Source organism: Panthera onca, chromosome D2, assembly GCF_046562875.1.
Source record: "Panthera onca isolate mPanOnc1 chromosome D2, mPanOnc1 haplotype 2, whole genome shotgun sequence".
Lineage (NCBI taxonomy): Eukaryota > Metazoa > Chordata > Mammalia > Carnivora > Felidae > Panthera > Panthera onca.
In genome coordinates, this window is record NC_138349.1 from 37439700 (window position 1) to 37451835 (window position 12136).

General features: G+C 42.9%; 1 protein-coding gene across 6 annotated transcripts in view; it reads left to right on the forward strand.

Annotated features, from left to right (window-relative positions):
• The window catches only part of PANK1 (pantothenate kinase 1), a 101430-nt gene that overhangs the window by 69206 nt on the left and 20088 nt on the right, over positions 1-12136 (forward strand). For all 6 annotated transcript variants that reach the window (XM_078434578.2, XM_078434579.2, XM_078434576.2 and 3 more), the window contains one exon: positions 7226-7578. In XM_078434578.2, coding sequence (XP_078290704.1) covers positions 7243-7578 — 336 coding nt within the window. In that variant the 5' untranslated portion in view covers positions 7226-7242. The remainder of the gene's footprint in view (positions 1-7225; positions 7579-12136) is intronic.

Genomic DNA, 12136 nt, shown 5'->3' on the forward strand with positions numbered 1-12136 from the left:
TTAATTTTCTAGTTATTAGTGGTAAAAGTTCAGTGCTTTTTTTAAGATAAATTTTTGAATGCGTGCATAACTATGTCTTTAGGGTAAAGCAGAACTGATGTATTAAAGAATGCAAGAATCTGGAGCTTTTTAATAGGTATTTCCAAAACCCCCCGTGGAAAGATTGCACTAGTTTACATTCCCGTTGGTACTCTATAAGTTCTTGTGTCCTTGTACCCTTGCCAACCCTGGGGATTGCCATGTGACTAAAATTCAAACTAAAGGAATCTGGTGTGCATTAATTTGCAAGAAACCGTGACTCAAGTTTCTTTGCACAGAATATTTAATGTTTAGCAGATTGCTCTATGTGCAATAATTACAGGTTCCTTTACAGTGTTATGGAAACCCTTTTATTAAATTTTACTTGTATCACTTTCTTCAAGGTCCTTAAATAGTTCTTAGGTTTTCAACTCTTCCATTATATGCAGTTAAAAGTGTGGTTTTGGAGGGCTTTGTGTGTGTGTTTAGGATGGTGGGATGTGATAAGTGGACAGAACTTCAGTAATCAGTGAGCCCATCTCTGCCTTACAGCTTAGTCAATGGCTCAAGGAAGAAACTTGCCCACGATCATCCTATCTGTGGGGGTGCTGTCATTTCAAGTGACAAGCCACTTAACTTGGACAAGCCTTGCAAAATGGGGAGCTTGCTAGCTCATGAAACTGAAAACGGGTTCTGAAGCTACTGTGATTGACCTTGGACAATTCCTTGATCTTTTCTGAGCCATAATTTTCTTATCTGTAAACAGGATGTTGGACTCGACCTAAGGTCCCTTTCACCTCTTCAAGTTAAATGTTTCTATGAATACATCAGCAAAGATTACATTATAGTACCAACTACATTTAGACATGGTGAAGGGAAAGCTAGCCCTCAAAGAACAAATACTTTAAGAAATACAATTCTATTACACACTCGGATCTAGATTAACAGTTTTTGTTTGTTAACATGTAGAGGTCCTTAAGCAACGTCAACATAATTAGTATTCACGTAGCGTCCATATCAGTGCCTTAAAAGTCTTTTCTTTTTTCTGATTACACAATACTCAGATATCTTTTCTACCCATTAATTTGTTCAACAAATCTATTCACAAACAGTGGGAAAAGAAATTCAGTCCTTCTATTCACAATTATTTCATCCAATTCCAGCTTGGTGGAACCTCAAGAAATGTGTTCAACTGTGCAGGACAGCAACTGGTTGCTAAGTCAAACCTGTACCCAAAGGAGTTACTCTTACATACAGGAAGAAATATTGGTATTAGTGAACTTTGCCTCACCAAGAACACCTTAAAGCTCTGGCTGTTGTTCAAGAGGAGGTAGATTTTCTAGTATCAGGCTCCCTTAGCCCTTTAACATAGTTTCTCTGACCTTTTCTGCATTGTGGTTGTTGGGGTTTTTGTTTTTTGTTTGCGGGGATGGCGGTGGGGGGTGGGGGGAGTCTTTGCTCCTTGATGCTATTTGGTCACTGTATAAGGTCATTGTGTAACCCTTGACATTTACTACAGGAAGCATAGGTGTCTCTCAGAGACTATTCTAGTGCTCCAAAAACGTCTCTAAGAAACAGGTTTTGTTTCAAAGCCATTGATGACCAATAAAACTTGTAAATATTTTCACTACAGTATTTGGAATACAGATTCATTTCACAGTTTTAAATTACTACCAGAGTGCCAATCTTGGTTTGTGTTTTTAGAAATTTTTAGACAGAGATAAATACAACAGGACCTACATACCTTTTTATTAACACCCAGCTACCACATGTTTATCGGCGATACTGGCAGTCCCTGGATCTGGTTCTGCAGGAGAAGGAGGGTTGGGGGGGGGGGGGCGGGGGCGGGGGCGGATTTTGACTTAGAGTATATCAGTGAGGATATGCAAATCATTCTGCATAACAGCCCTTAAATCCCAGTGCCTTAAAACAACAAAGGTTTATTTCTCATTCACACTATAAGCCCATCAAGGAGGTGGTTCGGGCTCCATTCTGGCTCCCGCTCCCCCTGACCCATCATTATCTTGGATCTTGCTGGACATGGTAACAGAGAAAGAGCTCTGAAGGGTCTCACCCCGGCCGTAAGTGCTCTTGCCTGGAAGTGATGTACCCTATGTCCGTGCACAACTCGCTGACTAGATGAGGCACATTGCCCAGCTCAGTTATAAAATGTCGGGGGGCTGCAGTCTCACCCCATGAGGCTAAAAGGGAGAGAATTGGAAATATTTGGCCAGCAGCACTAGTGACTATCGCAATTTACTTTTCTGATTACCAAATAGCTGGCTTGCTCTCCGAAACCGCAGGTGAAATACAGCCATTCGCACTCCAGAGCAGACAACCCTGTAGCCTCACCCAGTCGTGGCATCTGGATGATGTGCGGTAGGATCTAAGTGAGGGGGTGATACAAAGTTGTTTTGACATCAACTCCAGAGGTGGGTCCTCTTGAGCTAGAGACTTCTGAACTCAAAGAGTCCAGTTACCTGCTGTGCCCCCTCCCCCACATTGTATGTGAATATGTAACGGTGAAAAAAAGATTGGAAACCTCAATATACACTCTTGTTCAGAAAGGAGGTGAATGGGAGACATCCATTCATTGGTCCTCAATCATTCTAAACTGCTGAAGCAATTCTGAAATCCATCTGGTGACCAGTATGTAGAGGGTGTTCTCTGGGGTCCTGATTATTGTCTCGGGAAGGGGCTCCCCAATCCATTGCTTCAGGTCTTGGTTTTTCCCAATAACCTCCTTGATCACAACTAAAGTAAGACTGAAGAATATGCCCTCCATAGGAGCTGAGCAGCTCTCCCAGCAGACTTTAGAGGGTTGGGGGACTCAAGTGTTCAGCTTTTGGTTTCTCTGGCAGTACGACTCTTTTCAAAAGGAAATCAGTTTCCTATCTATTTAGCTCTAGTTTATTTCCATATGCCAAGCCCTCAGCCCTTGGCATGCTTCTGTTCACTGTATGCCTTTGTGGTTTTGCTCCCAACCTTTCTTTATTAACTTAATTGGTGATACTTTGAGCCTGTCAGCCTTTGGTTGGGAAGCCACACCTCTGGTCTCTTTTTCCCTGAGGTATTCTAATTGAAAGAATGAACTAAGGAGCCATGACGTCAACTGCTGCCGACACTCTGTAACCCTTTCAGAGTGTTAAGATTGAGCGTGATAGCCCTTCTCTTTCACCCCAAAGCTAAGTGCTAATTGACCTCTTCCATGCAAAGACTTTTTCTCATTTCATTGTTTATCTCTTGGGAAAGAGAAACGGCTGCTTCTTCCAACCCTGTGAGTCTGACTTAATAGACTTGATTCCCTTTTCTTTTGGTTTGTAAACCAGTCAATTACTTTCTAAGCACATCTCTCTCTCTCTCTCTCTCTCTCTCTCTCTCTCTCTCTCTTTCTCTCTTTCTCTCTCTCTCTCAAAAATGAGTAAAGGGGCGCCTGGGTGGCTCGGTCGGTTAAACGTCCGACTTCGGCTCAGGTCATGATCTCACTGCCTGTGAGTTCGAGCCCCGTGTCGGGCTCTGTGCTGACCGCTCAGAGCCTGAGGCCTGTTTCGGATTCTGTGTCTCCCTCTCTCTCTGCCCCTCCCCTGTTCATGCTCTGTCTCTCTCTGTCTCAAAAATAAATAAACGTTGAAAAAAAAATTTTTTTTAAATAAAAAAAAATGAGTAAACAACACACATAAACAGAAAAGACATGAACATAGGTAAATGAAAGCAATTTCTCTTGCCATGTAAACTAATACAGTATTCTGATCTCTATTCCCTTACCTCAAGCAAAACTGCTGATACAACATTTAACGGAATTTTCAGAGCTCTACACTTTTTTCCACCATTCTGTTGAGTGGCCAGCAAAAGCTTTGAAATGAGCAGGAGGTGAGGCAGGAGGAAAGTAGCAGGATTCTAAATAACATATGAAATGTTTAGGTCCCCTGTCACGTTTTTTAAAAGTAAGACCTCTTTGCGGATGCTTGTACTTACCAGCATCCACAAAGGACCACGGAGGGACCCCTCATCGCAGAGGGCTGGGGGCAGCTGTGGCTTCGTGAATCCTGGATTTCTACTACAGAACTAGGTTATTTTCTGGGTTTCACACAGCGTGTTCTGTCCATCCTGTGCTGGGAAGTCTCCTATTTTTCACTGTCACTGAATTATTCTTATGTTCTTTTTTACTTCTGCATGTACCGAAATGTCTGAGTGTAGAATTTTCTCCATCCCCTCCCCCAGTCTCTAGCTTCCACCCATACAACCTGCTTACCTCTGCCACCTCCTAAAGGTATTAACAACCTGGAGGGATTGATAGCCTTCTATATCTTTCAGCAGATATATAATCATATAATCATAAACCTACGGGTCTCCTTTTCACCTGCCTTCTTTCCTGCCTTCCTTCCCTCCCCCTTTTTTTTCAAACCAAATTATTTACACTTCTGGCTATCTCTTACCTTTCTCATTAACAGAAGCTTAGGGCTATCTCTCCAGGCAGCTGGTATAGATCTCATTCATTCTTTTCGGTGGCTGTCCAGTATTCCATGATTTGGAAAGAATACACTGTGTTTTCCTGTTACTGAGTAGGCAATTTGTTTTCTGTTCTGTTTTTGTTTTTGTTTTAATTTGGCCACTGCAAAGGTTGCTGCAAGAATATTCTTATATCTATCCTCAAATGCTGGTGCTTTTTGAATATGGTCCAGGAGAGGGATTAGCTGGATTAAAAATGTACTAGTACTTTTCATTTTACTAGATGTTGCCACAGTGTTTCCAAATGAGTAGCCTAGCAAAGTTCCAGAATACCCTTCCCCCATCCTGTCCAGTGGTAGGTGTCTTTCCTACTATGAGAAGAAAGGATTATACCTGCAACACTGATTGCATAGTCCTGACACCTGTTGACACGGCACAAGTATTTCAGTGGAGGTTGAAATTAGGGCTCTGGTCAGCCTACGTGGTTGGGGTGGTTGCGATTTTATTATACTTCTGAAAGAATCTGTAGGGAGTTTGTAGTAGGAAGAGAACTGGAGACCATTATACTGCAATCCACTCCCTCCACAGATGCTGGAAATGAGATCTTAGAGAGGTGGAGGGAGTGACAGTGAGCTGGTTACTGGCTCCTGCGTATGGGAAGCAGTTGTGAATCCTGATTTGAGGCTTTCCCTATTACCTATACTGACAGCGAGTTTTAGAGACCAGACCAAGAAACGTCACCTGTGAGTTGAACTGACCAGTGGTGATGAACTGTTTCCGGTTTTCTGTGATCTGCCGGGACAAGCGTTTGCTTTGCAAACTTCCGTAGTTATCACAGGACTTGGTCTTGTCACCTCGGTCTTGTCAGTGGAATCTGCTGCTCTTAGTCTTTGGGCGAGTTTGGGGTATCATTTTTCATACTGTTAAGGGTTAGTGCTTCCAAGTGTGGAACAGCCGGCTTGGATTACAGCTAAAATGACAGCAGCGAAGCACTGGAGAGAAAATCGCACGTGCAGGGATGGCTTCCTGCTGTGTTCCTCTCCTTCCACCCTCCCCAGCCTACTGATGTCGAGGGCAAAGTAGTAGGGCAGCCCAGAAAAAACAACTTCTGTGGGTCTCACTTATGCTCCTGGCAATGTGACCTCTGGGTGTGGCATGCACAACCTGACCAGGGCTCATATGGATGTTCTCTAGGGCGGAATAAAATCAACTTATTGAAAGAAGTCATTGTATCTCCCTGTATCTTTTTTTAAATTTTAATTTAATTTAATTTATTTTAAGAGATGAAGACAGTGCAAGTGGGGGAGGGGCAGAGAGAGAAGGAGAGAGAATCCCAAGCAGGCTCCCCACTGTCAGCACAGGGCCTGATGTGGGGCTCGAACTCAAAAACTGTGAGTTCATGACCTGAGCCAAACCCAAGCATCAGACGCTCAACCGACCGAGCCATTCCAGGCACCCCTGCTCCCTATATCTTTAAACTCAGTTTTAATATTACAGTTTCAGATTTAGTCCATGGAGTCTACTGATGGAAATGAAAAGGGAGACCCCAGATTTTGGAATCTCATTTGGGTTTGCTCTGTGTTCATTGCAGAGCATCTGACTGCACAGCGTTAACTTTCTAGGCTGCCTCTGAATGAAGTTAGTCAGTTCAGGGAGCTCAGCCTGTTCTTTTCATAACAAAAATAATTATGATGGAGATTTGTTTTGTTATAGATAAACATCTCCAGGAGGCTTTATAGATATATACGTATACACACACACACACACACACACACACACACACACACACACACCATCTCCTAAAGGCTTGCCTTAGGTTGCAGACCTGGTCAGGAGCTGTGCTCATTTGTGGGCTTGCCTGTCAGAGGCCATGGTTCTTCCAGTTTAGTGATTCCCAAGCCTGCAGATTGGAACCACTGGGGAACTTTCAAAAAATACTCATGCCCAGGTTGCAACCTTGAATTAAAGTCAGAACCTGTGAGAGAGGAGACCAGAATTGGGATGCTAAAGGCGAGTCTGACACACCGCTGGGTTGAGGACTCCTTAGCAGGCCATTTGAGATGAAGAGAGTGACTCTGCTTAATGAAGAAATGAGCTATAAGAGGAGTTATAACTTTTTAGAGTTCTGTCACCATAGGATCATCATCTCTCATCACCCACTTTCTCTCACTTTCTCCTTCCTGCCTATTCTGTAGATTAAAGCAGTGGAGTCGGCTCATGGAGGCAAAAATTGAATACTCTATCAGTTGTTACTGCAAAGTGCCCTAGGGGTGTGCCAAGTGGGTTAGAGACCATCACGCCTCGGGTACACCTGGCATAGCCAGTTTTTCCCCTGGCATTGGAACAGATCACTGTTTCTTTGACTGAGATTCTGATAAGAGAGCATTTGAGAGCCATGGTGCCTGCAAAAAGAAATCTTTAAATATTGGAATTGCGCTCGGCTTGGGGAGACACTCGAGCTCTGAGAAGCCCTGGGAATTGAGACGAGCCTAGGGGACTGCAACGTCTTAGTTCTCTTCTCAACCTCAGTTCTGAGGCACAGTCTGAGTGGACTATGGGCAGACACATGGGCACCACTCGAATGGTGGATTTCCCCTTGCCCGTCTCTTCTTTTAGGCACGTCTGGTTGAATTCAGGTGGCTTGGATATTAAATGTACGTTCAGATGTGACACCATCGCATTTCGTTATTGAATATTCAGAAATTGAACGTCTCTCCCAATGCATGGGATTCACCAGTACTATCTTTCTGTCCTCTAGCCTTCCCGTGGTTTGGGATGGACATCGGTGGAACGCTGGTTAAATTGGTCTACTTTGAGCCAAAGGATATTACAGCCGAAGAGGAGCAAGAGGAGGTAGAGAACCTGAAGAGCATCAGAAAGTATTTGACTTCCAATACGGCTTATGGGAAAACCGGGATCCGAGACGTCCATCTAGAACTGAAAAATCTGACCATGTGTGGGCGCAAAGGGAACCTGCACTTCATCCGCTTCCCCAGCTGTGCTATGCACAGGTTCATTCAGATGGGCAGCGAGAAGAACTTCTCCAGCCTCCACACCACGCTCTGTGCCACGGGAGGTGGGGCTTTCAAGTTCGAAAAGGACTTCAGAATGGTATGTCAGGTTTGTACTTGCTAAACCACAAAACCACCTGGCTTCTCATATGGGAGAGCTAGACTACTAGTCTTGGGCTCTGGACAGGTTTACCTCACCTTGTCTGTGCCTCCGTTCCCTCCTGTAGATGAGTAGTTCCTACCTCCTAGGGTTGTTAAGGTTTCGATGAGACAGTAGTATGTCCCTGGCATTTAGTAAATGCTCGTAAATATTAGCTATTGTCATCATCTTTGCTACAGCTACTGTTGCACAATATGCCAAAGATGAGATTGTATCGATCCCTGTCCGAAGTATCTTTGACTTGTCCACAAACGCTTTTCACGGCGTCGCGAAAAGCATAAACACCATGCCGGTTTTCTAGCTAGAGAGACTGAGGCCCGCCAGAGAGGCTTTCTATACATCCTGCGAACATTTTTTACTGCCGTCTACCTATTATTTGCTCTGAGTGTCTTTTTTTTGTTTTGTGACTGTCACTCAGAAGTTTTGTCCGAGACAGAAATGAAACACCTGATACTATTTATAGGTGACTTCCTTTATTAGCGAGTAAGATTTGGGGAGCGTGATTTCACGTACTAAGAATAATGCTGTCTCCCAATGGGCAGTCCATACCAGCTCTGCATTGCTCATTTACATTTGAGAAAACTGGCTAAATGGAGGACACGGATGAGTAAGATATCTCATGTTTCTCTTTCTTTAGCGATCTTTCAACAGCTGTGTGTTCCAATTTCCCCATCTCTGCAGTCAGGATAATCTCTATACCACCCAGCCTCAACCCGCACGGAACAAAAGGAGGATAAAGTGAAATAATGGATGTAGAAAGTAAAGAGAAAATCAGGGAAGCTAGGCTCGGCAGAAGTGACTGGACATTAGAGACGAAAGGGTTGGAAGACTTGGGGGCTAGTCTTGCCAGAAAGTTGAAAATGTAGTGAGATGAGTTACAAAATACACGTTTTCAAAGCCTGGGGTACATGGCATCTCTTTCCCACCAAAGGGACCCAGTGATCAAAGAATTTGGAAACTGAAAAGGCTGAGATCCAGGGGCATGAAAATTAAATTTGAATTCATCATTGGAAAAGCACTGAACCTGAATTTTAGTGTTGTCTCTGCATTTAACCAGCTGGGTGACTTCGAGCAAGACATATCCCTTTTTAGTTTCATCATCTGTAGAAAAGTGGCAGGAAAATGAAGAGAAGAGGGAGGAGTTCTAGGACATCAGAGCCTGAAGTCACCTTCGGAGACCAGAAAGTATAGCATTCGTGGCCTACATGGATAAGGAAACTAAAGCTAAAGAGAGATTAAGAGGCTTCAGTAATGGGCACCTGGGTGGCTCAGTCAGTTAAGCGTCCCACTCTTGGGTTTGGCTCAGGTTGTGATCTCACATTGATGAGTTCGAGCCCTATGTCAGGCTCCATGCTGATAGAGCAGAGTCTTCTTGGGATTCTCTCTCTCCCTCTCTCTGTCCCTCTCCTGCTCACTCTCTCTGTCTCTCTTTCTAAATAAATAACCAAACTTAAAAACGTTTTTTAAAACGAAGAGACTGTGATAGTGCCCCCTTGTAAGCACTAGGATGTCAGCTCAATTCTGATTCAGGAGAAAATGCTGAGCCAGCCCTAGTGCTAGGAGCTTCCTTGTGTCAGCCTATCTGAACACCTCCACTAGGGAGCTTAAAGGGAAGCAAGGTGACCTAGAGCATTTATGCAACATCCCTCAATGCCTCCGTTCCTCCTTCTGGGTAATGTACATTCTGAGAGAAAGTTACTCAATATATGTTAGCCGTGGGCAAGTGTGTTTCTCAAGGTTCTGAACTAAGCGAGGTCATACCTTATTACCACCAAAGTAAAGAAGGCGCTGCTCCTTCAGGCAGGCTGTTGGAGCCTAATGAATAGATTGGAGCAGGGAGCAAGTCTGGAGTATTTGCCAAACAGCCTGGCCAGCTGGGGGCGTACATCCATAAAAAAGTAAATGGGTTGCCTTCTGTTTCCATGCTCAGTCTCAGCCAAAGCGAAGACAGAATTCATCGCTTCCCGTAGCCTGTTTGCCAGGGTGCTGAGTTATGTGCCCCTATCCTTCCAAAGTTTGTGAGGATGAATAGGTCTTACCATCCTCTGTCCACAGTACACAAGTATGTATTGTGCTCCTTCTGGGCGTCAAGTACTGTTGGGAACAAAACAAAGCCCCTGCCCTTGAGGAGCTACCTTATAGTGTGGGGAGATGGTCAGTAATTAAATAAGCAAGTGAATATAGAAGGTACCGCCACTACACACACGCGCGCGCGCACGCACACACACACACACACACACACACACACACACACACACACACATATATGTATGTATATTATGGAAGAAGGAAAAAAGCAGAGTAAAGGAGATAGGGAGTGTTGGGAGATTTTAGTGTGATGAGGTAACATTGGTGCGGGAACCAAAAGAAGTAATGAAGCACATCAGACCAGTATCTGGGGAAGGGTATTTTAGGCAGAGGGAACAGTAAGTACTAAGACCCTTAGGTGTGCTAAATGCAAGCTTTTGTCTCTTCCCTTTTCCAGAGTAGAAAATTGAAGGTGCTTACGTGGTTGGTTGTAAATGATCAATATATATACTAAGGAATCTGACAACATAAAGCAGTATATAGCATATATATATATGGATATATAGCATATATATATGGATATGTCCATATATATATATATATACATATATATATACTATAAAGTCCTGTCATTGTTATTGTATAAAATTACTGATTGGGGTATAATACAGCTTTGCAGAAATGTGTTTTTAAAGCCTGAGTAGTTAGAGCTAACTGAAAGATGTTCAGCAGACCCTGAATAGTCAGCAATTGTTATAACTAATGACTATATCTTTTTCATTTATAGTAAATATACTTAAATCCTTAAATAATATCAACTAGTCTTCATCCAATTTAGAATGTACAAGAAAGAGCTATACACCATGAGACAAGCATTAAGTTAGACCCCCATGTAGAATACTTTCAACTGAACAAAGCTGCAATTCTTTCTTCCTTATTTTTCCCTTCTTTTTTTTCCTCTCTTCTCCTTTTAACATTTTAGGGTCACTGTCACAAATAAACTTCTGACACTCAGAAGTTAGCCTTCTGAGTTAATGATACACCAAAATGGAACACAGAAGAAAAACTTAATCTAACTACAAATGGTCTAAAAATTGATAAGCCAATGAGCAATCCCACCATTGAAGAAAGTGATCTTCAAGGAGAAGACTTGTCTATCCCCTGTCTCTATTCTGTGAGTTTTCTTTTGAAGAACTCACTAGAGGGGCACCAGGGTGGCTCAGTTGGTTAAGTGTCCGACTTCAACTCAGAGCCCATGGTTCACGAGTTCGAGCCCTGTGTTGGGCTCTGTGCTGACAGCTCAGGACCTGGAGCCTGCTTCAGATTCTGTGTCTCCCACTCTCTCTGCCCCTTCTCCACTCATGCTCTGTCTCTCTCTCTCAAAAATAAGTAAACAGTAAAAAAAAAAAAAATTAGTGGAAAAATTATCAGGAAGAGGGAGGACAATTGTGGAAATGTGAAAATCTAAATCTAAGTGGATCATTCAAGAACATTTATTAGCTTGGTTCCTATTATTAATCCAGGGACTAATTCGTGATATTGCAGCAGCATAAGGTTTGGTAGACAATGTCATTCTCCACTTGTGACTGGCTTGACTCTATGGCCTCTTTATTATTGGGTGCAGGGAGGAAGAAGCCATCTTGCAGGTTTTGTTATATTTCTTACTCACAGAACGTGTTTGAAAAATTCATCTGTCTCGGGTCTCCTAGGTCTTCTTTGAGAAGAAAAAAGAGCCCAGAGTGAAATTTGTAATTCCGAATCAACTCTTTTATATGCAAATTATTCTTGGTTTCTGCCACTGGTGGTTTCTCCATCTTCCAATATGTTTTATGGAACCAGTGTCCTCAAAAGCGCCGTTGGGAAGTGTAGGGTATCATCCAGATGTGTATTTTATTCCTGTCTAAAATACAATTTGGTGACTTATTTCTCAACTACAGGGGAGTAATATAGCTGGTTTGGGGCAGGTCCATCAAATAACCCCATAAGAGTGGATATGGAACCTCTTGGGATGTTTTTGGGGTTTTTTTGGTTTTTGTTTTTTGTTTTTTACCAGATTTATCTATTTAACTCCTTATTTAGTTATTTTTGACAGACTGGGCTGAAGCACATAAGGAGAACCTTTCACCTAATTGTATCCTGAGCATGCCTTGTGTTTAGGACCCACATTTTTTCTAATATTAGCATAGAGGTATCATAGAACTCCCTCTACAAATTAGGGTCTTCATTGTGGAAATAGTGTTTCCAATAGTGGAACAGTGCATTTCAACTCAAGAGAAGAAGTCCCAAATTATTTTATTTCTCACATAATTAGAACCCATGTGTATAGTTCTTTATAGTAGCCAAAACATTTTCACACAGGTGTCTCATTTGATTCTTCTTTTTTTTTTTTTTTGAGAGAGAGAGAGAGAGAGAGAGAGAGAGAGAGAATCTCAAGCAGGCTCCATGCTTAGTGCAGAGCCCCACACAGGGC